Here is a 27,453-nt window from a genome sequence, read left to right on the forward strand (position 1 = left end):
GGTCTTATAGTAAAAATTGCTTTTCCAGGTTGTTTGTTTTGCTCCAGAGAAGCTTTTAAATGTTGGAAAGAAGTTTGGGTGTTGTTTGATGAGATTTCCTTTTGATAGTGATGGTTTTGCTGACATAACCAGAACTGTAGTCTCATCAGCTGCAGTTCTGCTGTGTGATGTTTTAAAGGTGTTGTATGATGAACCAATCTGGAGAATCAGTCTAGATTAATTAGGTGGAAAGGGGGATATTTTCATTCTGGATTAGTTCAGATTAACCACAGGGCTATGTTAATAATGGCTGTGTTGGCACAACTGAAAGGGTACTCCTGGGAAGTGGAGAGCCGCTGGAGGGAGCTTCTTAAGCCAGCAATTTCACTAAAAATAAAAAAATCGGAATATGGGAATTTAAGTTGATAGCGTGTTAGGAGTGAATTCATAGACCACTAGTGTACTCCAAGAGGATCACTAACTTCTGTAAGCTACTTTGTGTGTATTGCTAATCAGGTGTGTCCACATGGGGAGCTAGTGCACTGTACACAAAAACTTACTTACATTGCCTACTAACTTCTGTGGCTGATTCAGAAATCAGTAAAAATAGCAGCCAATTTGAATTGGGAGTATGCTCTAAAGTGTAATTAATTCATACTTAAATATGTGATTCGCCTCTCTAGTACAGCATCTGCACAATAAATACCTATTTCAACCCTAGGCAGTTTGCTCAGAGCTGTACCAGGCGGTCTGGTAACATAGATGCCAAGTCCTTTAGCCTGTATGGTTTTGCTGTTTCCCAACAAAATGCTCTGAGGGTTCTGCAGGATTCTTTCTGCTTTGAGTTTATATAAGGCCGCCTAGCTGGAATAGAGATGGAATTTTTCTCTTAGGTTACTAAATACAAGCAAAACCTGTAAATATTGGACCAGACATTAAACCCCCTTAAAAGCCAAAGAGGCAGGAGGTAAACAGCTGTGGAACAGAAAGCTCCTGCTTTTGAGGACAGATATGAACTGTGTTTTATGGGGGAATTATAGAGTACCTCTGAAGTCATCTAGTTTCTATAGCTCAGTGCTCCCCAAGTTAATGTCCACAATTAACTTACTCGTAGTCACTTAAAATAAAACCATCTGAATTCATACCAGATTATTCAACTTTTGATTTAAATAATTTGTAGTTATATCAAGAGTTAAGAATTTCATGTGATTATTTTTTAAGTATCAGAAGAACTATTGCTATGTGGACATTAAGTATTTAAAGGTTAAATTTTTGGGTTGTTAAAATGGTGAAAAAGAATATTTGTACAGTGAAATATTTTTATACAGTGATATATGCAATTTGAAACAACTAAAGATTCCAATTTCCTTTTTGAACAAAGTGTTTAAGTATTACTTTGTGCACTGTTTTAACAGAGTTTCTCTGATTTTTGAAGATACTGATCTAAATCGAGATTTAGAAACCGGTTGTCATTGTAAATTTAGAATTCCTTACTGCTAATGTCACAACTGGTACTCCAACAGTGAAAGCATAAATTATATTTGTAATTAACTTCACTATTTAGACATGATTGTAAATGCTTTTCATGTAGAAACCCTCCCTACTCCTGAATATTACACTTGCTGAGAATTGATACAGGTTCTTTAATTTTTTTCAGTTGAGATACTGTCAGTACTAGAATACCCTGCACCTTGTCGAAGAAGAGTTGTAACCCAATTAAATAAATTTAGCCCCTTTCAAATCTCAAAAATGTATTCCTTTATGATCTTATTTCCCAGTCTGACACCTCAGTAAGTACTCTGCAGGTGACATCACCACTGATCAACAGAGTACTGCTCTCTGAGACTGGGACAGCTGCTGTGATACTAGCAATGTGATACTAGCAGGGCAGGGTACCTCCTGGGAGGGGATATTTTGCTTTGCAGAAAATGGTATTTGAGAGCTGAAAACAAAGATGATTGATTTTAACTCTAAATCCTGAGTTAGAGCTTCTCTTGGAAAGATCAGAAGGCTTTTATGTTTGTGTTCCATGTAGCTTTTAATTTTTATTCTGAAACAATTTCAAGAAAATTGTATTTTTGATGGTGCACTTTAAATATCTATTGCTATTTGTATTGATTAACAATACCGTGTTTTAATGTGCTTAACAGCATTTCCTGTCTTTTACATTTTATTGATAACTGAGTTGGTATTCCACCTCAGTTTTTATAACAATAAATGTTCCATAAACAAATCTTTCAACCTGCTATTGATGGTAAGAAAAATCTGATATGGCAGAGAAGAGATGATAGATGAAAGTTCCAGGTGTACAATTCCACCATGGCAGCTTTTATTGTTTGCTGTCTTGCATGTGATCTAATTTATTATTTAAGAGAAAATAGTCTAAAAAAAAAATGCAGTTTGGTTATTGTTTTAAGTGTATGCTTTCAAATAACTTTTGGGTTTAGTAGGATTTTGTTTGCTGAAAGTTGTCAGTTAAAATCTAATGGGTTTTATTCTTGTCTCTTTTTTTGGTTACAACTGCAGGTCAGTTCCAGTTTTTTTCCAGTTCAGATTTCCAAAGTTGGACAAAACAGCTTATAATTTTTTTTTTTCATGCTCTGATAAATTTTAAATGCTCATAGCAGCTATAAATTGTAATCTGTGTTTTTGGGGAAGTAAGCCAAAAATTAGTGTTTAGCAAGTGAAGCTATGTCCAACATCTTGCATCTAATTCTTCAATTTACTTTTTACTGATAGTAAAATATTTAACATTTTCTACTTCATAATTCGAATAAAATTGGCAGTGATTTTAATTTCCATTCCTTTCTGTCACTCATCCAGCAGAAATAGGAAAGTAGCCTTGCCTTTGGTTCTGTTAACCTAACTACATTTGGATGCGATTTCACCCTTCATACCTAGACTGAATGGGTAGGGTTCATGTTGGGTAACTTTCCTTTCATAAAGGGTGTGGAGGGGTTCTTTTTCTTTTTTCTTTTCTTAGTATTTGGCTTTTGAATACTCTCTGGTCATTCTGTATTTTTATCATGCATAGTGCATGTTACTGGGGTTAGTCAATTTCCTTAACTTCTGTAAAGAACAAAAAAGGTTAAATGACCCAGGTTTTGTGGGGTTTTGGTGTTGAGTTTTTGTTTTGGGTGTTTTTTATTTCTTTTTTTTAAATTAAAGCTGATTTAAAAGAAGTTTATCACCCATAAAAGCCTGGATCAACTCTTGATAGAAATAGGGAAGTTGCCATTTTAAAACAATTTTTTCTTGTTTTCTTCTGTCTGTGGCCAGTAGAAAAATAATCTGGAGGAATTTCACTGGAAAATAATTTTATCTGCAGGAGGCATTTGTTTCTAATTACTCTCAGGTAGTGATTCATTTATGACCCTGACATGAAGGCCTGTAACACACTTTTAAAATATCCTATGTAATATACTATATAACATAACTGTTTCAATTGCATGTATGTATGTGTAATTATCTCTGAATCTTATTTAAACTTTGTTCAGTGTCTTGTGTTGATTAATTACTCAGGTTTATGTGATTTATGTGGTGTCTTGTATGTTTAATGTTATTCCTCAATTTATTGACTATTCTCCTGGGGTTTTCTTTGTTGTTAAAGCATAAATTGGATGATCTACTTTTTGTATGTATCGTACATTAAATTGTATTTCTGTCATAGCCTCTTATGTTCGTTTCCTTTTGATGGGGGGGAGGGGGGGGGGGAATCTGTCCTTTTCGACTTGGTTCAGGTGATAACTTTCAAAGTCTTTAATCACTAGTTGCCTGTCTTTTGGAATCCTTCTGCTTTTACAGGATCTTTTTGTGATTGCTTTCCTCAAAGCGAACATACATCATGATCACAAATACCATGGCATTTTTTCCTTGCATATTATACCTCACTTTTGATATATCAAGTACTCCAGAAAGTAAACAGAGGTATTATGAATAGTTTTTATGGATTATTTTTTTATTATTTTTTCACACCAAACTCTCTGGGTAGTGCTCAGTTTTTTGTTGTTTGTTTGTTTGTTTTTTTTTTCTCTCTGGACTAGTTACAATAGGAGTTTCTTTTTTCTGAAGAAAGAGTGGTTCAAAATTCAGTGTAATTGCTGTATATTTATTCATGTTGAACTTCATGTAGCACCATTCTGCTTATTCTTTCTTCCACAGTTTTCGGTAATTAATGTTGCAACATCTTCAGATGTTGACATATACTAACATATTTTCAGGTGACCTCCCTGTGTTCCTGTATTCTTTGAACTTCATGTAAGATTATTTCTTATTTCCTCCCTTTGGGCAGTTTCTGATCAGTGAAAGTGTGTACCCCTGGGAAACATACTTTTCCAAAAAGCTTTGTCAAAAAACTTGCATTAAGAAGTTTCTGTTAAATATGCAGCTAAGTGGTTTAATTTATATTTTTGAAAATTTCTAATAGATTAGAAAGATACGACTTCCCTCTATTGATGCTTTACTAACCCATCTTTATTTTTGTCATCCTTGGAGTTTTATAATACTCTAATTATTTTCATCAATTTACTTGTAGCTTGGGGAACAAGACTCACAGACTTACAATTCCTAGAATTGGTCCCACTACTTTTTTATAACAAGAGGTACAGTGTTCACCTACCTTCTGGTCATCTTATGGGGTAGTTTATTTTAATGGAAGATTGCATTTTTTAGCAGCTTGGACCTTTTTCTTGCATTATTTTCAAGATCTGAAATGGGTTCACACAGGTCTTTGGGCTGTGTCCATATTCAGAAGCTCCTCTTGCTAAATTATTTTCTGGTAGTACCTTTTTGTGTGTTTTTAATTACTCCCTCAGTTCTCTCAATTCCCTGTGGTTTGTGAAGTCTCTTGCAGGTTTTTGTATCTAATGGGATTTTTAAAATCCTCAATACTTTTTTTTTCCCTGTCCTTGAATTTTTGTGCCCTCAACACTGTCTGATCACTGCAGTGTTTGTCTTAGTGTTAAACAATAATTGTTTTGAAAACTTTGAGAATAAATTTCAGAGTTGGAATATAGTTTTGTCTCAAATAACCTTTGGAGGTTTTTTTGTCCCTCTTTCCATGCATAAGGGCATGCCTGTGTTTGTGCAATAACACCTGCAGGATAGCTAAAACCTAGGTGTGATCTAATGTTTTTTAGTACTTTATAGTATTTTTCATTATCAGCATGTTGTGTGAGCGTTGGATTTACTAATCATTTATACTTGGAATCTAAGAAGTTCATTTTAATTCTGAAAACATTTCAGCTTGAATGGTTTTTGGCTTTGCTCTCTGGTGACGTGGTGGGGTTGTCAGGCTCTGAGCTCTAGCTGCTTGTGTGGAGGTACCAAGTGTGTTGGTTTTGCTGGTATTCCAAAACATACTTTCTAAATAAAAATTAAAAATATTCTCGTTTTATTGTTTTTTGTTTGTTTCTCTGTATATCAGTTTTACATAATATCTGTTAGATGCAAAAGTAGGATGATTGTGAGCTTTTGAAGGTGAAGGGAGGGAAGGCTTAACTGAAGCAGCCTTGCTTTGGTTGCTGACTGGTAGAGGAAGATCGAGCAAAATGGAGCAGCATTTCACTCCCACTGTTCAGATTAGAGCTGCCTTTCACTTTTACCTTTTCTGCCTTCTGCCAGTTCTGCTATAGGATGAGGGAAAAACTTGCTTATAAAAGGTCATTCTCTTAATTGTGGAGGAATGAAAGGAATTCAGTAAGAGAAGTCATCTACTTGCTTGTATTTTCCTTCATCTCCTTCCTTCCTCCTGCTGAAAAAAAGCCTTTCACTAATTTCTGGAGGAATTTTTAAAAACATTGCAGGGAAAATAATACCTGCTTGAGGTATTTGAAGAAATGTTGAGAAAATAAATTAATACCATTACCCCCTTCCCCTGGGAAGTCAATACATCTGTGTGTGTCTGTATTACCCAGATATTGCTATCTCCAAGGCCAAAAAGGGGTCCTGCCTTACACTCATTTGGAAAGTGTTACTCTTTTCCACTGTATTACATCTTGTCTTTGTGAATGTCCTGATGAATAGGTGTAGGTATAAGGGGGGCTGGGCTAGATGGGTAGTTAGGGATCACCTCCTTGGCTCTTTCTATGAAGAGAAATGTTGAAAAATACACAAACGTTTGTCTCGCGGGAAGGGTTTTGCATGAATAGTTACGGCCTTTTAGAGAGGGTCCTCAAAAGCCAGAGATCCAGGGATTTGCTCTCTCAGAGCTGATTTTCATTCCCCTGAAAGCATTTGGCTAAGGTATGTGAAGAGGATCATACAGTCACAGGTGTTTTTAATAGGAAAATGAAGCTGGCTACTAGCAGTCTCTGCATCTCCTTACGCTGCCGTGAGTAGAACCTACTAGTGAATTCCCCCTTGTATTTACTGTTTTTCTTGCTCTCCCTCTTTGAACTCTCAAGGTTATTCAGTTATTTTCCTCACAATTTCATTAGGAAATTTGCCAAAAACATCCTTTCTAGGCAGCTGTCTCTGGACCTTTGGAGGCCAGCACTAATGTGCTTCCAGTCTGTAGGGGGTGTTTGGCACAAAATTATGAACTAGGCCTTCAGCGCTTCGGGGGAGAGAGGGGAAGAGATCGCAAACATTTTACCACACCCAGGTGCAAATTTTTTGCTAGTCTATGAGTATTCAGAGGCTTTCATCTCCTGTTGTACCTGTTTTGTCCTGGTGCAAGGTCTGTTAACAGTAACAAATTGTTGATGTGAGAGAATTATAATGGAAGAGTTATTTTTCTGTTCACCAAATGTTGCTTCGAAGGCAAGCTTGTGCGCATGTGGGAGGGAGCGACTCCAGCAATCTTAAACTGTTCAGATATAATTTTTTAATGAGGCATTGATTTGGTTTTTTTGTTTGTTTTTTATTTTATTATAAAGCGGTGCTTGAAGGTGCTGTGGTGTTGTCTGCATGTAATACTTCACGTAAAATTGATTGAAATGTTAAATGTTTTGCCAAAATTAATATTGGGAGGAGTTAAATGTATCAGAAAGAGCAAGAAATGCATTTCAGTGCTTTCTTTCATACCCCGCTGAACAATATAGGCAACTGCTGTACCATATGTACATATAATATATTTGTCAGACTAACTGCTTCTCGTGTTTGACTAAACTGTCTCCTTTCAGCCACCCACACAGAATATGCCTATGGGTCCGGGAGGGATGAGTCAGAGCGGCCCTCCCCCACCTCCGCGCTCGCACAACATGTCTTCAGATGGTATGGTAGGTGGGGGCCCTCCTGCGCCACACATGCAGAACCAGATGAACGGCCAGATGCCTGGTAAGTTTTTCTCCTCTAAGACATTAACACCAGCGTTGCCTGGCAACTGAAACGACATGGGGGCTCAAGGGATACTAGATTGTTGATGACAAAACTGCTTTGAATGCCCCCGAGTACAAGCTCTCTTAGAGTTTGTTAGCTACAGAGCTACGTGACCTGTATTCAGTGTTTATCAGGCTGCCCTTGGGCTTTGATGTAGCTGACACACAGCATTCCTCTGATGAACAGAACTGGCTAAATTTAGTCTGTTTGAAACCGTGCAGTACAGCTGGCTTTAGAAGGCTTATTGGGGAAAGGTATTGGCCTGTGGCTGAGTGAACACAAATCCTTCCATCAAAAGATAATGTGAAATCATTGTAGCTAAATAATTAGATAATAATAAAATAGATACATCTTAAAGAGGGTGTTTCAAATGTGGGTAAATGTTTTTTTTTTTAAAAAAAAAATTGCTTTTATACAGAAAGTCATCCAGCTTCCACTAATCCTCTGTGTTCTTTATTATTGAAGATGTGTTGAATCGTAAGGGATTTGTAAAGAAATAGCCTCCAGATTATTGTTCTAGGTGTAAATTTTAAGTCAGTTTTTATGCCATCCTGTTTTGTAATAAAAAGAAAAGTGCTTGGGAAGTCAGAAACAAAGCAGTGAAACAAGATGATAAAATTCCACATTGTACCTACCAGTACTGGCTTTGGGGTAACTATTCCCTTTAGCAGTCAGATCAGAATGGAGTAGGCCCTGGAAAAGCTTGCCTCTTTATATAGAGGCAGTTTTCCAGAATTTCCACTCATAAAGTCATACTGCCTATTTCATGTGAATTGGCTTTCAGCTTAAAATTGCAGTCCCAGGATTGCTTTTGTTCCGGACCCCTTCTTTTTTTTTGTATGGAGCAACTTTTCATACAAAAGCTCTTCAAGGTATTGATTCTTTCAGGAAAGGTAACTGCTGTCAAAGGATCTTTGAAAATTCGTCGCTCAGTTGTCACAAGGATAAGCTCCATGACAGCAAACACAGTAAATAACTATGCAAAACTTACTATGAAGTAAAAAGATATGATTGCTGTAGTCTCTAATTCTGTGCAAATCTTGATAAAACAGACCTGGTAGTGACAGCTTTTCTGAGAAGAGTGGCTGAATAGCCTCCAGAGGCCACGTGTAAGAACTGTAATAAAAGATCTAGAGAAGAAGTTAGTTTCATCATGCATATTGGTCATGGTCTGCATTTGGATTTGGAAAGAGCAATATATGCTGCTCCCTAAGTAGGGCAGAGATATTCTGGTTGTGGAGTCCTCTATCCATCTAAGATCCATCAGCTCCCATGGAGAATAGCATTGCCTCTCACAAATCAGTCTCTTTGACCCTCTAGTGTAATCATATTATTGTTATTATAATGATCTTTTCCAAGGAGAAGGATTACTGAGTCGCAATGTGAGCATAATGACTTCACTGCAGAGCCACGGGGGAGAAAAGTCACTCCTTAAACATACATATTTTGTAATTAGATAGAATAAGAAAAGAGCTCTTAGAAAAATATGTGCAAGGTAAATAGGTTTGTTTTGGTATTCACCTAGACAGATACTTAAATACAGTTTCCAACTAAGCTTTAATTTAGCCTTTCTTCCAACATATTCCCTCTTTTTGAATGTCTGTTCCTTCCCTTCTCTGTTTAAGGTTGTCTCTGAGGATGCGAAGATAAACAGCTTAGGATGAGGGCATCTCTAATGTCAGAAAGGCATGCTAAAATAATTTCATAGTTAGGAATTGGAAAAGGAGAAACACAATCATCTTGTTAAGTGGATAGCTGAATGATTTTTTTTTAAGTGTTTGCTAGTTTGCCTGTATGTACACCTTTCTGTATTTCATAGACATGTATTTGTAATAATTTCTGCAGTGTATTCATTTCCTTTCTGTTTATAGGGCACTTACTCTAAAGTTATGTAGACACTTTGTAATAGAAGCCAGATACAAAACCTTAAATATCTGATGAGATGATCTGTCCAAAAGGAATAAAGTCACTAATGTGCAAACCAAGAGAATCCACGATTGACAACTATGAGTTGACCAGCCAGGAAGAAATAAAATGCAGGCTCTTAAAAATATCAGATTTCTGGAGGGCTTATCTGAGTAGGGGCTTCCACAGGCCTGAGTATGCATGGAAGGGTTGATGGGAGGATTAAAAAAACTGCCTAGTGATGGTCAGGGCATGAGTTGAGTTAAAGTTCTGCTGTAGACCTGTCCCATTACCTAAAGGGAAAAGGATGATTTTTCTCATACCCGTGTTCTGGTTAATGAAGGACCTGAAGTGGTGCTGAGGCCCTTAATTGCATCCCCTGACAAATAAGTGTCTGTATCCTCTTACCAGGAAAGACAGTCATGACGAACCTGTTTCAGCCTGTGGTGGAATTGAGTGTTATCTGTACCTGTGACAGATTATGGCTTTTACCTGAAAAAATTCCTATCTGAAGAGTTACATTGACTGAGAGTTTGTGTGATGCAACGTAAGGGTGGTCTGGATTTGGAAGGAGATGAAGAACTGGGTTGTGCTGGTGACAAGTTATCTTTCCGGGTTTTTGAGCTTGTTTTATCATATGTAGAAAGTTTAAAGGTAAGACTAGCTGTAGGGTTCTCTGACCTTTGTCCTGGTACTGGTAGGTGACCTTCCTGAATAACAGGTGCTTGTGTATTACCAAGAAGTTCTCTCAAAGTCATCTTTCCTTCCTGCAAATGTAGTCTCAAATGCACTTAGGCTGGCTTACAGCTTCTCAGAGCCAAGATACTGTCCATAAGTGGTTAAGAGGAAAAAGAACTTCTGTTCATAGTCAAGATAGATACTTATTCCACTAACTTTAATTAGATTCTGTGTTATAATAGAATAGCATTTAAAGCAGTTACTTTAATGGCAGATACGCACTTCATATCTCGTTCATTCATATTCCGTTCTTCCTATTTCGTGTATTCATATGAAGAAAAAAAAAAAAATCAACTCTTGCGTCCTTATGTGCAGGAGAACCCCGTGAAGTATTTTGGCAAAATATAAAAAAAATGTATTTGTAAAGTGTGTTCTTACTATTTTTCATTTGCAAGGTTTTTTGATAATATGGTCTTAGCTTTTCCTCTGTCCTTGCCTTCTAGCTTCTCCCTAACAAACTACCTGATTGTGACCCCAGAACATATGCATGCCTGACATTTCATGTGCCAGCTTTTTGTTATGAGTGCTTTCTCCTATTTTGGTGCTAACAGAGATGTGAAGTATAAACTAGCCATTTAGAGAAGGTGTTTTATTTTTTCAACTTCTCTCTTGCAATGATTTTTGCCTTCCCCCATTTTGCTTCCTACATTACCAGTTTTTAAAAACTTACTCCACTGTGTGTTTGGCTAGCTCTCTGAAATTTGTTATTGACAATTTCTTCCTTTAAACAAAAAGGAACAAAACCACTCCCAGGCCCTGACTTTCTGGCACTAACCCTGTGTATTCCTTCCTTTTATTCAGAAAGAAATTAAGAAAGTAGTCTTCTAGCAGTCCTCCAATAGTTGCTTGGCTCTACAGTCTGGAGCTTTTTTCACCTTATCTTTACTTTAACACATTGATTGATCTCGTGGTTAGAGACAATCTCACTTTTTCAGAATTAAACTGTCTCCACTATTACAGAGTTAGGCAGTGCTGAATTGAAGAGGGGACAGTATAGGCATCTGTAGTTCTCTGTCATGGTCATAATGCTATTCACTGAGTTATTTTTTCTGCATTTGTGTTGGATCCGCCTTTGTACAATTCAGCAATCTCGGCTTGCCTTGTTTGCAGGAACAGTGAACTGCATATATGATACCTTTTTCAGCTTTTTCACTTTCCTTGATAAAATAAGCTTATGTGTTCATTTCAGTAAGGTGTCTTGAAAAGGACAAGAGGATAAACATATTCTTAAACTTACTCTCTGTTTCTTCATATTGGCTTTTAGTAGATGTGTTCCTTGATAATTGTTATCTTTTTCTTCTGCATCTTTTTGTTTGCAGGTCAGTTGGTGTAGTGGGTTGACCGTGGCTGGATGCCAGGTGCCCACCAAAGCCACTCTATCACTCCCTTCCTCAGCTGGACAGGGGAGAGAAAATATAACAAAAGGCTTGGGGGTCAAGATAAGGAGAGGGAGAGATTGCTCAACCAATTACCATCAAGGGCAAAACAGACTCGACTTGGGGAAAATTAACTTAATTTGTTACCAATCAAACCAGAGCAGGGGAATGAGAAGTAAAACCAAATCTTAAAACACCTTCCCCCCACCCCTCCCTTCTTCCCAGGTACAGCTTCACTCCCAAATTCTCTACCTACCCCCCCCAGCAGTGCATGGGGACAGGGAATGGGGGTTGGAGTCAGTTCATCACACACTGTCTCTGCCACTCCTTCCTCCTCAGGGGCAGGACTCCTCACACTCTTCCCCTGCTCCAGTGTGGGGTCCCTCCCACAGGAGACAGTCCTCCATGAACTGCTCCAGTGTGGGTCCCCTGCAGGGTCACAAGTCCTGCCAGAAAACCTGCTCCAGCGTGGGCTCCTCTCTCTATGGGTCCCACAGGTCCTGCCAGGAGCCTGCTCCAGCGTGGGCTTCCCACGGGGTCACAGCCTCCTTTGGCACCCACCTGTTCTGGCGTGGGGTCCTCCACAGACTGCAGGTGGATATCTGCTCCACCGTGGACCTCCGTGGGCTGCAGGGGGACAGCCTGCTTCACCACAGGCTGCAGGGGAATCTCTGCTCCAGCGCCTGGAGCACCTCCTCCCCCTCCTTCTTCACTGACCTGGGTGTCTGCAGGGCTGTTTCTCGTACATGTTCTCACTCCTCTCTCCGGCTGCAGTTTCTGTGCTGCTGCAGCTTTTTTTTTCCCCTTCTTAAATATCTTATCACAGAGGTGCTGCCACCTTTGCTGATGGGCTCATCCTTGGCCAGTGGTGGGTCCGTCTTGGAGCGGGCTGGCATTGGCTCTGTCAGACATGGGGGAAGCTTCTAGCAACTTCTCACAGAAGCCACTCCTGTAACCTCCCCGCTACCAAAACCTTGCCACACAAATCCAATACAGTTAGTATTGCCTCTATGACCTTGCATACAACTCTCTATGTCCTTATTTTTCACCTTCATTCTGTCCTAGATAGTGCAGTTATTTCTTTAGCCAAGACAGGACTCGGGAGGTGTTTACATTTGAAGGCAGATATGTGTTTTGTTTTGTTTCTTTGTTTGTTTTTATTTCACAGAGAGATATGTAACCAAATCACTATCTTCCTACAACTCCACTGGCATAGTTTCTTTAGGTTTCTCTGAGTTCTCTGTATTTCTTAGGGTTTTGTAGCTTAACAAAAAACCTGTGGCATGTTTGGCAACAATGGCATCTTCTTGGTGAACTCTGTGTATATCAACACTTGACTTGTTTACAGTTGACTTACTCTGGTGGTACATATGTTCGTGTTGTGCTTTAACCCCAGCCAGCAACTAAACACCACGCAGCTGCTTATTCACTCCCCCCCACCCAGTGGGATGGGGGAGAAAATCGGGAAAAGAAGCAAAACCTGCGGGTTGAGATAAGAACGGCTTAATAGAACAGAAAAGAAGAAACTAATAATGATAACACTAATAAAATGACAACAGCAATAATAAAAGAATTGGAATGTACAAATGATGCGCAGTGCAATTGCTCACCACCTGCTGATCGACACCCAGTTAGTCCCTGAGTGGCAATCCCCCTGCGCCTACTCCCCCCAGTTTATATACTAGATGTGACATCACATGGTATGGAATACCCCGTTGGCCACGTTGGGTCAGGTGCCCTGGCTGTGTCCTGTGCCAACTTCTTGTGCCCCTCCAGCTTTCTCGCTGGCTGGGCATGAGAAGCTGAAAAATCCTTGACTTTAGTCTAAACACTACTTAGCAACAGCTGAAAACATCAGTGTTATCAACATTCTTCACATACTGAACTCAAAACATAGCACTGTACCAGCTACTAGGAAGACAGTTAACTCTATCCAAGCTGAAACCAGGACAGTATCCACCCCTTATTCTATACCATTGACGTCATGCTCAGTTCCCATACCTTTAGTTACATCCTGTTCAATCATAATCACCTTTCCATCCCTTTAAGACATATGAACAATGAGATATATATATGTATACACACACAGAGATGTCATTCCTTTAGTTTATGGGTTATGTTCATAAAATGTTCATTGAGTTCATTTAGTTTCCGACTCTGGGCTCCATCTGTCATACCAGTCTTTCTGGGCAGGAGGGATGGTGCAAAGTCCTCTCAGTCGGTAGAGCAGAATTGGGCTTCAGTGCGGTGTGATGAGCAGGTGACATTTGGCGCAGCAGGAGGATGGTGTGCACTGTTGGATTGTTGCATGCTGGAGTCAGTTCTGGTTCCATCACTACTGAGCTTTGCTCAGTTTTATCACAGTTCTTTCTTGCTTGATCTAAGTAATTCTTACTATAGTACTATGCATATAGCATATAACAATTATAGTAATGATAACATACAGTAGCAGGGTTATATAGCAACTAATATAATACAGTTTAATTCTGGCTATTCTCACCTAAAATCAAATCCCCTTGAGGCATACATCGGACTTCCCCATCTTTTCACATCACCCACCAAGTGCACCCAGGCCCTTGAGCAAAAGCAATCCCACGAACGGGTTTACCTTTGTCTGAGGCAGGAATAACCCAGACTGTCTTCCCTAACATATTTTTTATGTGCACTAGAGGGACTTTATCCCCTTCTACAGTACGTAAAAATTCTGACTGGGCAGGGCCACCCCGATTGGCAGATCCTCTGGTGTTGACTAACCAGGTGGCTTTTGCTAAATGTGTATCCCAATGTTTGAAAGTTCCACCCCCCGTTGCTTTCAATGTAGTCTTTAACAGTCCATTGTATTGCTCAATTTTCCTGGAGGCTGGTGCATGATAGGGGATATGATACACTCACTCAATGCCATGCTCTTTGGCCCAGGTGTCTATGAGGTTGTTTTGGAAATGAGTCCCGTTGTCTGACTCAGTTCTTTCTGGGGTGCCATGTCGGCACAAGACCTGCTTTTCAAGGCCCAGGATAGTGTTCCTGGCAGTGGCATGGGGTACAGAATATGTTTCCAGCCATCCGGTGGTTGCTTCCACCATTGTAAGCACATAGCGCTTGCCTTGGCGAGTTTGTGGGAGTGTGATATAGTCAATCTGCCAGGCTTCCCCATATTTATATTTCAGCCATTGCCCTCCATACCACAGGGGCTTTAACTGCTTGGCTTGCTTAATTGCAGCACATGTTTCACATTCATGGATAACCTGTGCAATAGTGTCCATGGTCAAGTCCACCCCTTGATCACGAGCCCACCTATATGTTGCATCTCTTCCCTGATGGCCTGAGGTATCATGGGCCCACCGAGCCATAAATACCTCACCCTTATGTTGCCAGTCCAGGTCCACCTGAGCCACTTCAATCTTGGCAGCCTGATCCACCTGTTGCTTGTTTTGATGTTCTTCAGTGGCCCAACTCTTGGGTACGTGAGCATCTACATGACGTACTTTTACAACCAGATTCTCTAGCTGGGACGCAATATCTTGCCACAGTGTGGCAGCCCAAATGGGTTTACCTCTGCGCTGCCAGTTGCTCTGCTTCCATTGCTGTAACCACCCCCACAGCGCATTTGCCACCATCCATGAGTCAGTATAGAGATAGAGCACTGGCCACTTTTCTCTTTCAGCAATATCTAATGCTAGCTGGGTGGCTTTCACCTGTGCAAACTGACTTGATTCACCTTCTCCTTCAGCAGTTTCTGCAACTTGTCGTGTAGGACTCCATACAGCAGCCTTCCACCTCCGATGCTTTCCCACAATGCGGCTGGATCCGTCAGTGAACAGGGCATATTGCCTCTCATTTGCTGGCAGTTTATTATACAGCGGGGCCTCTTCAGCACATGCCACCTCCTCCTCTGGCGACATTCCAAAATCTTTGCCTTCTGGCCAGTCTGTGATCACTTCTAAAATTCCTGGGCGACTGGGGTTTCCTATGCGAGCCCGTTGTGTGATCAGTGCAATCCACTTACTCCATGTGGCATCAGTCGCGTGATGTGTAGAGGAGACCCTCCCTTTGAACATCCAGCCCAGCACTGGCAGTCGGGGTGCTAAGAGGAGCTGCGTTTTGGTACCAACCACTTCTGAGGCAGCTCGAACTCCTTCATATGCTGCCAGTATCTCTTTTTCAGTTGGAGTATAGCGAGCCTCGGATCCTCGATATCCTCGACTCCAAAACCCCAGGGGTTGGCCTCGGGTCTCCCCAGGTGCTTTCTGCCAGAGGCTCCAGGTAGGGCCATTCTCTCCAGCTGCAGTATAGAGCACATTTTTAACATCTTGTCCTGTCCGGACTGGTCCAAGGGCTACTGCATGAACAATCTCCCATTTAATTTGTTCAAAGGCTTGTTGTTGCTCAGGGCCCCATTTAAAATCATTCTTCTTCCGGGTCACTTGATAGAGAGGGCTTACAATCAGACTGTAGTTTGGAATATGCATTCTCCAAAACCCCACGACACCTAAGAAGGCCTGTGTTTCCTTTTTATTAGTTGGTGGAGACATAGCTGCTATTTTGTTAATCACATCCATTGGGATCTGATGATGTCCATCTTGCCATTTTATTCCTAAAAACTGGATCTCCCGTGCAGGTCCCTTGACCTTACTTTCTTTTATGGCAAAACCGGCTTTCAGAAGGATTTGGATTATTTTCTTCCCTTTCTCAAAGACTTCTTCTGCTGTGTTGCCCCATACGATGATGTTGTCAATGTATTGCAGGTGTTCCGGAGCTTCACCTTTTTCCAGTGCAGTCTGGATTAGTCCGTGGCAAATGGTGGGGCTGTGTTTCCACCCCTGGGGCAATCGATTCCAAGTGTACTGGACACCCCTCCAAGTAAAGGCAAATTGTGGACGACACTCTGCTGCCAGAGGGATTGAGAAAAACGCATTAGCAATGTCAATTGTGGCATACTACTTGGCTGCCTTTGACTCTAGTTCGTATTGAAGTTCTAGCATATCTGGAACGGCAGCACTCAGCAGTGGCGTAACTTCATTCAGGCCGCGATAGTCAACTGTTAGTCTCCACTCCCCATTAGACTTTCGCACTGGCCATATGGGACTATTAAAGGGTGAGCGAGTATTGCTGATCACTCCTTGGATCTCCAGTTGGCAAATCAACTTGTGGATGGGAATCAGAGAGTCTCGGTACGATATTGCCGCCGGTGCACCGTCGTGGTAGCAATTGGCACTTGTTGTTCTTCAACCTTCAGCAACCCCACAATCAAAGGATCTTCAGAGAGACCAGGCAGGGTAGACAGCTGTTCAGTGCCCTCCGTCTCCAAGGCAGCTATACCAAAAGCCATCGATACCCCTTTGGGTCCTTAAAATACCCTCTCCTGAGATAGTCTATGCCAAGGATACATGGAGCCTCTGGACCAGTCACAATGGGGTGTTTCTACTATTCATTCCCAGTTAGGCTTACTTCAGCTTCCAATACAGTTAACTCTTGGGATCCCCCTGTCACACCAGAAATACAAATGGGTTCTGCCCCTTTCTAACTTGATGGCATTAGAGTGCACTGTGTGCTGGTGTCTACTAGAGCCTTATACTCCTGTGGGTCTAACGTGCCAGGCCATTGAATCCATACAGTCCAATAGACCCACCTGGCTGGAGGCAGGGCCCCTCTAATTCTGGTCAGAGTATCCAGTATTCACTTCTCGTAAAATTGGCTCAGAATTCCCTTCAAGAGGATCAGAAATAAGATCAGCCCTTCTACTCTGTTTGGAAACTGGAGCGGCATTTTTCCTAGTAGAATCCCCTTTTGTGGTGTTTTTTCCTCGCAGCTCACGTACCCGGGCATTTAGGACCGAGGTAGGTTTTCCATCCCATTTCCTCATGTCCTCTCCATGATCACATAGGTAAAACCACAGGGCACCTCGCAGTGTGTACCTTCTATATTCTCTCTCTTGGGCAGAGGAGCGCTCACTCCTAATAGCTGAGACATTGGTCCTTACAGGTGGGGAATAGGACATATCCTCTTTGAATTGCTGGAAATCCTCGCACAGCTTCTCCACAGCCAAAATGCAGGCTTGTAGGGAGGAGGAGAGATTTTCTTCGTATTGATGGAGTTGGCGAGCCACTTCATCCACTGTCGGTGCCTCTTTGTCTTTCTAGAACATTATTGCCAGTGAGTTGGCATAGGCCGATGGTACGCTCCATCGCACCAAACTTCCGCCACATGGGTCATGTGCATTGGACTTCGTCTGGATCTTTGGGTAATTCTGGGTTGTCCGGGTCATGATGAATCGTCTCTAGCACAGCTAATTCCCTCAGATACTGGATACCTCTTTCCATGGTTGTCCACTTGCTTGATTGACATACAACATCTTCCTTAAAGGGGTACCTTTCCTTCACACTTGACAGGAGTCGCCTCCAGAGGCTGATGGCTTGTGTCCCTTTTCCAATTGCCTTGTCAATGCCACCTTCCCTGGCAAGCGATCCCAGCTGCTTGGCTTCCCTACCTTCTAATTCCAAGCTATTAGCCCCATTGTCCCAGCATCGGAGGAGCCAGGTGATAATATGCTCACCTATACGGCGGCCAAAATCTTTTTGCATATCCCGCAGCTCAATCGAGGATAGGGACCGGGTTATTACCTCTGGTTCTGCCTCTTCCTCCTGTTCCCGTGATGACCCTGGTTTGCCTTCATCCTTCGCTAAGTGAACTGATTTTTTGGTATGTTTCTTTTTATGTACAGGGGCAACTGATACTGGTGCAGGTTGGTCTGCTCGTTCAGTTGCAGTACCGCTCGCCAGGTCTTGGATGACCGCAGTGTCTGTTGCCAAGGTTTGGGTAGCTGCTGTGCTCGTTGCTGGGACTGGAGGGACCTCAGTGCCTGTTGCCGAGGTTTGGGTAGCTGCCGTGCTCATTGCCAAGGCTGGAGGGGCTGCAGTGCCTGTCGCTGAGGTTTGGGTAGCCACAGTGGTCGTCGCCGGGGCTGGAGGGGCCACAGTGCCTGTTGCTGAGGTTTGAGTGACTGCAGTGCTCATCGTTTTGTTGTTAGGTCCAGAGACCTTCTCTTCCCCTTGAGGGTACTGAGTGGTGTCGAACAGGGCTCGATAGGCATGGGCCAGGCCCCAGCACGTTGCAGTGATTTGTACCTCTCTGGAGCTGCTGGGGTGACAGCATACCTTTTCTAAATATTTTACTAGTTCTTCTGGATTCTGCACTTGTTCAGGGGTGAATTTCCAAAACATTGGAGGTGTCCACTTTTCTAGGTACTTGCCCATACTACCACACACACCCTGCCACTCATAATTATCCAGCCTTGGGGCAGATCTCTGGGTGATCTTCTTAAATAGTTGTTTAACCTTAAACAACAGCTGAACCACATTCAGAAGCATGCTAATTCCTAGCAGTAGGGCTAGGACCGTGCTGGTCCCAACATCCCAAGAGTGTTCAAATTTTTCAAAATTCTCAAACACCGTTGTAACTGGACTGAAGGAGAAAGGAGAGGGGAAGAAAGGTACCCCACCCATAGACTGGTTTTCCAAGGAGGAAAGGTAAATGGTGTAATTATTAATAGTTTCCCACACATGGCTCCCGGAGTATAAAGGTGACAGTGCTGAGTGCAAGTACCAAATTAATCCCACAGCCGACGACTTTATCATACCATAAACCAGTGTTATACAATACATCAAAGCGAAAACCTTAATCCACCTCCCACGGATGATAAGCAGCAGAAGAGGGACTACATACAGCAAGCGAGGTGATACATAACAGAACTTTAAAAACCAGAGCAACAACTCTAAGAACACATAAATCAACATAATGACCAGCGACTATTAGACCAATATAATGAATGCTTATAACAAATTTGTTTTAACAAGCTCTGGTCAGGTTTGTCGTTATCTCCCTTTGGGCCCCATGTTGGGCGCTAAAATGGACTGTCATGGTTTAACCCCAGCCAGCAACTAAACACCACGCAGCTGCTCACTCACTCCCCCCCACCCAGTGGGATGGGGGAGAAAATCGGGAAAAGAAGCAAAACCTGCGGGTTGAGATAAGAACGGTTTAATAGAACAGAAAAGAAGAAACTAATAATGATAATGATAACACTAATAAAATGACAACAGTAATAATGAAAGGATTGGAATGTACAAATGATGCGCAGTGCAATTGCTCACCACCCGCCAACCGGCACCCAGCTAGTCCCCGAGCGGCAATTCCCCGCCCCCACTTCCCAGTTCCTATACTGGATGTGATGTCACATGGTATGGAATACCCCATTGGCCACTTTGGGTCAGGTGCCCTGGCTGTGTCCTGTGCCATCTTCTTGTGCCCCTCCAGCTTTCTCGCTGGCTGGGCATGAGAAGCTGAAAAATCCTTGACTTTAGTCTAAACACTACTTAGCAACAACTGAAAACATCAGTGTTATCAACATTCTTCTCATACTGAACTCAAAACATAGCACCGTACCAGCTACTAGGAAGACAGTTAACTCTATCCCAGCTGAAACCAGGACACTTTGTAAACTCTTCATGTGGCGCTTGTCAAATGCATAATTCTTGCATTTCATTTACTTTTTTCACTTGTCATATTTATATCCAGTCATACCTCTTACTAATTTTACTCCTAGTAGCTGCTCACTTAACCCAGCTAAAGTAGTAAGTAAACTGATCAGATGGTATTGTAACATTTATACTTTTAAAATACCCATTGAGGGTAGATTTAATTCAGAGAACAATCCAATTCCAACCTGTGTTGTCAGGAAGAGGGGAAGTAAAGGGTGAAGAGATGTAGTTGGCCTCATGGGTATATGAACAGGTTGCTCTTCCTTTGCATCTTTGCAGGCATGAGAGGTGAGGTGATAACTTGATGGCTGTCCTTCCAGTCATCATCTCCCACCCTAATAACCTGTAAACACAGTTGCAGAATATTGGCTGTAGATTATACGTTCAAACAATGTTAAATATGCCTTCAGCCATTTTTATTCTACATGTATTTGTACCATGTTAATGTTAATACTGCCTGACTTTTGGAAAAAAAAAAGTATTAACTGTTACTTTCAGAAAAGTGTATAGTATGGTTTGTTTGAATAAATGGGAATGTTACAGTTATTGTAACAATTATATAGCTGTGATAGAGCCACCAAGTTGGCTGTTAAACTGATCTTGTGCAATTCAGGTTGAAATTCAGGGTATGTTGTGCAAGTACTAAAAAGGATAGTTTTGCATATGATAATGGATATAAAATGAGCTATATGATAATTTACACCTTTGTTGTAGTAGCTTCGGCTGCTCAACAAAAGAAAATGTGTTGCATAGTAGAGCTGAACTTCGTTAACTTTTTTTTAATTTAAATTGGGAAAACATGAGCAAACTCTGGTTTAGCCTTGTTTTAATGTAATTGTATTTAATTAGTTTCATTAAGTTTTGTGACTTAGTATGACTATATTTGCTTGTTTTATGATACTTAATGTAGAACCTTTTTCCCTGTCTCGTTCTGAAGGACCTAACCATATGCCTATGCAAGGACCTGGACCTAACCAACTCAATATGACGAACAGTTCCATGAACATGCCTTCAAGTAGCCATGGGTCAATGGGTGGCTATAATCACTCAGTGCCATCCTCGCAGAGTATGCCAGTGCAGAATCAGATGACTATGAGCCAGGGACAGCCAATGGGCAACTATGGTCCCAGACCAAACATGAACATGCAACCAAACCAAGGTAAGTGAGGTGCCAGTTAGCTTCTGTGCAAAGGAAACCTCTCAGCTACAGGCCTTTTTTAAAGGTCTTTCCTTGTAGCTTCCCTTCTCTAAATGCATTTGTACCTGTGTTTGGAGGACTCTACATCTCCTTTCTCCCATGTGTCAGTGACTTTTTATTTACTTGCACTCATTGAACTGTTTTCAGGGATTGTGTGACAATCTGGGAATGGATCTGCTTTCATCAGTTATAAGTTTGAACTACAGTTTATCTTTCTCAGACTTTACACTTCTATCTAAGTGTTATTATTGCTCAAGTTGATAAAATACATCTCTACTCTTCAGTCTCTTGGGTAAATTGAAAAATTAAAGTCAGGTAGCCCTCAGATTTTTATACCCAATTAATCTGTGTTCTCTGCTGCATGCTGTTTTAGCATGGAATGTCTGTTAATCTTAGAGAAATAAAATTCAGTTCCAGGAACAAATCTGCTACTCCCTACTGTTTTCAAGAGATGTCCTTGTGTATATAGTAAAATTCAAAACTAATTTTGTATCTAGGATATTTGCGTAGCATAAACAGATGATGTATCCTGTTGACGTCCTTGTTGAAGTGCAAGGACATTGTAGAATTAAAATATTGCATTAGAGTCACAACAGACCAAATTATTAAATTGTATATATACTGTATTTTCTTTTAAATGTGCTTTACAAGTCAGCAAGCAGTATTTTCAGCTTACCTGTGAAGTCCGTTACTACATTGGATCTGGACATACCACCTGCTAAAAGACATACTGTAGAATTTTAGGAAGAAAAAAAAAGCTGCTGCCATGTTTACAGCAAGTATGGTTTTTTTTCCCCAATATGTATGAACTCTTATAGATATATTAGCTGAAGGATATGACTTGAGGATTTTGTCTCTTTTCTAGTGCTGTAGGAGAATATGTTTTTTTCTTTTTCTAAGGCTCCCTCCCTGGTCATTGTAGAAAAAATAATCCTCCAGTGGCATAGGTGGTTCTTCTTGCAGTATACTCTAATTGGAGACCAAAGCTCCACTTTGTTACATAGATGCCATTTGTTCGTGAGGTGTACAATCAATCAGTTTGATTATTATATCACAGAAAGGTTCAAAACAGACAAAAGACAGAGTTAATGAGACACCAAAAATAAGTCAAGATGAAACAAATGATTCTGACGTTTTCTTGCCAGTAGTGAAAGTGGGAAGTCCTTCATTGTCCACATTGCTAATGGCATTTTTCTTAAAATTTAACAGCAGAGGAAACAAAAGATGGGCACACAGCAGAGGAAACCATCACAAGTGGGAATATTTTTTACTCTTTCTCTGAACTGGCAAGTTATCTGTGTATTCTGGGCAATACACAATGGAGTAATTTTGTAAATGCTGTAAGATGCTTTTGGAAAGTCCTGTGCATGCTCAGTTTAAATGTCTTAGTTGCAGAGAGTTAGCAGTAAATATGTAGCAGAATGTGTGAGGGAGTCATCTAAGTTGCGCTACAGAAAACAACTTTGTATGACTGGCTTACAATTTAGGACTAGTGATTATTTCATCTCTAAGTAGTGTTCTTTACTCTTTCTCATAATATTCCCCTGCTGTATTTTCAGTATTCTGTCAAACTTGAAAATTGCTCATTAGGAATTAGACAGAAAGATACTTAAAAGGTTTCTGTTCTGAACAAATAATAGTACTGAAGTGGCTTTGGGGAATAAAGAATAAAGCAGTATCTAGCCGATTTACAGGTTCAAGAACAAGAGCAAATTCTCTAGTTAAAACAAGAGCTAGTACCATTGCCTGCACTTAGGGCCACAGTAAACTTTCACATTGGGTAACTCTAATTTTGCCAAATTTTGACCCTTAAGGCTGAGACTTTTTCCATTCCAAATGTCTGCTTCAAGGCTGATTTTTTTTTTAATTTTTTTTTGTGGAACTTTCACAGAAGTGGAGAGTGATTTCTGACAGGGGGGTGATAAATTATGTTCTTTAAAATATTTTAATGTCTCGAAAAAACATTAGTAAATAGAGCACTTCGTATGTAAATGTAGGCGTGCAGGCGCCCCTTGCTTTAGAGCAAGGCTTTGAAACTTGGCTGTTATGTCAGCAAGGTGCTATTTGCTGTTTCAATGAAAATATTGTCCTAAATTAGTCAAACTTTAAATACCTAGGGGGGGAGAAAGTCTTTAAGTCTGAAGATGCGCATGTTTGTTATGTATTGGTAGCTAAGGTTTTTGACCTAAGAATATTCCCAGTCAGGTCTACTTAATACATTTCCTCCATTTTCGACTCTTAGTTGTTGCATTTGTATTGAGATTTGGTGACAAATTAGAGGAAATACTTTAGTATCTTCACTCTCTTGTGACTCCAAGACAGCACAGGGGAGAATAGCAGAGGAATCTGTGAGACCATGAGGGATTTAGATAGGTAGCCAAGATCCAGTCTGTCTGGGCAGAGGTCTCAGCCAAGCATGGACACTGCAGGTGTCTCATCAAAGTGAAGAAACAAGAATGAGCTGCTAGGAAATGCATTGAGATGCAGTTTAACAAAAAAGGAATAAACAGATTGTGACTTGAAGATTTCTTAACTGGTAGCATGTGCTGCCATTCAGAGACGAACCAAAATTTCTGAACCTCAGTATTATTGTCAAGAGATGTTTGTGAACCCCTAAGCACGCTTTGCTGCTTTGCCTTATAAAGAGGTAGTCCGTATTGAGAATGAGATATCCTACAATAGCTGTCAGTTAATAGCAGCACTAGCTAAATATAATGCTAAATATTCTGCAAGATAAGGTCTTGGCATCTCAAGTTGGCTGTTAAAAATTACTAGATGTTTTTGACCTTAATCTTTCCCTGCATGGGTTCCCCATCTGTAGAGGAATGAATCTGATGGTAAGATTATGACACCATCTGATTTCACCAGAGTGTTGTGAAAGTATATTCATTATGAAGATTTGGACATTTTTATGAGTTACGAGTGCCATAAGAAAACCCATGAGTAAATTAATAATTCTGTCTTCAGTGTTTGACTACACATGGCATCTCACACAAACAATTAGGAGGAAACAAAATATTGAAATAGCTTTTCAGTGAGTAATAGCTACCGTGTACTGAATGAGGCCAGTACTTGTAGAAAAAAAGCATGCTATCGTATAATAGATAAAGACACCATAACACGCAGAAAGGTTTGATCTAACTTTTGTGTGGTTTTAGCATAACTTTTTATGTGCAAAACTTTCTCTAGCAAAACATCTTGCTGTATATACACGTTTTGAGGCAGATGGTGTTAGTAAGAAAAAATGAGAAAGTGCTAGTTAAGAAATAAAATGCATAGTAACAGAACCCATTGTTGGATTTACTTTCTGTCTCCACTTTGTACTCATCACTGATTTGCACTAGTTAATAAAAATGCTAGCCAGAGAAATATCTTAAATGACAAGCAAAATTTTCACGGTATTGTTTTTATATAGTCAGTCCAGTTAAAAAAAGAAGTTTAGTCATTTTGGACATAGGAAGCAGAATGTTTTAAGTGGAAGATTCTGTAGATGACTCTTGATTAAAAAGCTACTGTAGCAGCCTGGGACATCCGCAAGGAGTATTGGCTACCTTTTTGGAAAAGATAGGAAGCAGCAGGAGCTGAGTGAATGTGGAAGAAACTCCTTATGGGTGCATTTCTTCTTTTGTATGAGAAGCTACTTATATTGAATGAAATATTTCAAGTCTTGCCAGTTTTTGATTTTTCAGAGGGGAGGTGTAAGCATGATTTTCTGGAACCTGAAACTTACATGGAAATTCCTCTTATTTATGTTGAACAGATCTTTCACAGTCAGAGAATAATAATAAGCAGTAGAATTCAAATACTTCAAGGACCAAGAAATTATAGTTTGTCCATCTCAGAAACTTTGTTTCTCAGATAGTTTTATTAAGCTTGGCCGTCTCAGAAACTCTTTCTCAGATCCTTTTGCTAGGATTCTGTTCCCTTGCCAGAAGCACTTGAAGCAAAGTTGCCAAACTCCCCAGTCTGTATTTAATGAGCATTATATGTTGCTTGGGATGAGAGAGAGGAACTAGTTTACTTTTAACAGGTGAACTCTACATGAAAATATCATGTTGACTCAATTATTTGCAGAAGACCAATTGTTGCATCTGGTGCCGAGATTGTTTTAATGACAGTTTCATTTATATAAGCTTACAAAAATTCCATTAATGTTTGAGAGCTATTTCAATTACAAGCAAATATGAAGAGATCACAGAGACAGCAGAGGTGAGGCAGGTGCAGAATTCCTGTTCTTTTGTTGTCCATACAAAGAAAGGAACATAAAGATAGGAACATCCAGTGTTATCTGAAATATAAACATATTCATGTATGACAGATCAGGATAAAATGATTCCCGAGGTTGAGTACCTTTTGTGAATGTCTTGCCATCTGTTCATTCCCATGTAAGCAGAGTCTGTTATGTTTAAATACCTCAAATGCTTACAGGAGTCATGATGTCATGGACACAGCAGGACAGTCTCAATTTTTTGCACACCTAACCTGTTAAAGAAAAATAAAATTGCTTCCACCTTCTGAAGTGCCATCATGCTAAAGCTGGATTTGTAGCACGTCTAGCTGTAGAAGACACTGCAGTTCTCCTATCGTGGAAAAAAAAAAGATATAAACAGGTGCCATAGTGCTTGTTCTTTCATCTTCCTTCCCTAGTGCAAGATGTGATAGGTGATGTTGGTACTAAGGAATTTTCTTGTATGACTTATTTTTATGTATTTTTTTTTCTTAAACGACACTTGAAATTATGGTTCAGTTTGAGATGAGAACTTTGTGGAATAAGCAAGTGTGAAGAAATTTCTACTACCTTTAATTTGCAACCTAAATCATACATTAGGAGTAGTAAAAAATTTTGTATCCTCATAGTCTTTTGAGATGGTGTTTAAACTGCCCCTCATGTTAAAACACCTTTAAGATTTCGGTTCATTTGACCGAGTACATCTGAATTGTAGCTTTTGTCAAGAATCTTGAGAAAATGGCAAGTTAAATTTACCCTACAGTAGAGTTCCTAAGCTAGCTCTTGCAAGAATTACCACCATCACTTATGTTTAAAAACAAGCATTTTTGTAAACAAAGAAAAACAACAAGAAAGTTTTGCTGAGAGCTGCTGCATTGCTAGGTATAGATTTTGTTATTTATGTAACAGTGGACACAATGACAAGATTTACCATGGTAATCTGGCACGGTGTACTTTTCTAATACTCTAGATGTGCATATTCAATTGCATTACTGATACGAGTGCATGTTGAGAAATGCCTAAAGAATAGACCTCTTCTTAGGAGCAAAACTAAAATATTTTTGAAGACTGAAGAGACAATAGCTTGTACCATTGCTTTTTGGTTACACCCAGCTGCTTCCATAGCTCTTTAATCAGAACAGCAGAGCCACCAGTTCACTTATGCGTGTGGTTGTTCACTTTTCTGCTTCTTCAGAAGTTTCAACTATGTCAGCAGTTATTCTTGTCCTCTGATAGCATTTACCACCAGTATCTGAGTTTCAGTAGAAGAGATAAAGCTAAGGAGACCTTTTTAAACCACTAAGTTTTTCTGCAGCTCTTTCATCCTCCTCTGGACCTGCTTGAGCAGGTCCAGAGGAGGGCCATGAGGATGATGAGAGGGCTGGAGCACCTCTCCTATGAAGACAGGCTGAGAGAGTTGGGGTTGTTTAGCCCAGAGAAGAGAAGGCTCCAGGGAGACCTTATGGCAGCCTTCCAGTTCCTAAAGGGGGCCTACAAGAAAGCTGGAGACAGACTTTTTACAAGGACATGTAGTGATGGGACAAGGGGTAATGGCTTTAAACTGAAAGAGGGTAGATTTGGATTAGATGTAAGAAAGAAGCTCTTCACTGTGAGGGTGGTGGGACACTGAAACAGGTTGCCCAGAGAGGTTGTGGATGCCGCATCCCTGGAAGTGTTCCAGGCTAGGTTGGATGAGCAGCCTGGTCTAGTGGAAGGTGTCCCTGCCTGTGGCAGAGGGCTTGGAACTAGATGATCTTTAAGGTCCCTTCGAACCCAAACCATTCTATGATTCATCCTCAGTGCACTTCTGGTCTCAGATTTGAAATGAGCAGTTGAGGAAAATGTTGTGTATTCTTGATAATGTACACTATTTTTAATAAAATTGAACAATGAGCAGTTCAGTTAGGACCTATTGTCCTGGCTTGCTTTATACATTCACTTACTTCATAAGACTGATTTGGGTCTACACTGTGCATTTCAAATGCCTGTTTTATGACTACCAAAATTGCCTGTACTACTCACAGGACCTACAGTATTACTTCTTAGCATCTTTTTCTTTAGACTTCTATTCCAGGAATGCTTCCAGTCTATTGATGTGTGAAGGCTGCCTTCTGAATATACAGAAACATTTATAGGGCTTTTGTACTACCAAATTTAAAATAGTTTCTTGGAAAG

The 27,453-nt window shown here is 40.5% G+C and overlaps 1 protein-coding gene across 4 annotated transcripts in view; it reads left to right on the forward strand.

Annotated features, from left to right (window-relative positions):
- Positions 1-27,453, forward strand: part of SS18 (SS18 subunit of BAF chromatin remodeling complex) — a 52,032-nt gene that overhangs the window by 11,181 nt on the left and 13,398 nt on the right. For all 4 annotated transcript variants that reach the window (XM_030012100.2, XM_030012102.2, XM_030012101.2 and 1 more), the window contains exons 4-5: positions 7,104-7,257; positions 20,790-21,011. In XM_030012100.2, the coding sequence (XP_029867960.1) occupies positions 7,104-7,257; positions 20,790-21,011 (376 nt within the window). The remainder of the gene's footprint in view (positions 1-7,103; positions 7,258-20,789; positions 21,012-27,453) is intronic.

The sequence above is a fragment of the Aquila chrysaetos genome, chromosome 4 (assembly GCF_900496995.4).
Source record: "Aquila chrysaetos chrysaetos chromosome 4, bAquChr1.4, whole genome shotgun sequence".
Taxonomy (NCBI): domain Eukaryota; kingdom Metazoa; phylum Chordata; class Aves; order Accipitriformes; family Accipitridae; genus Aquila; species Aquila chrysaetos.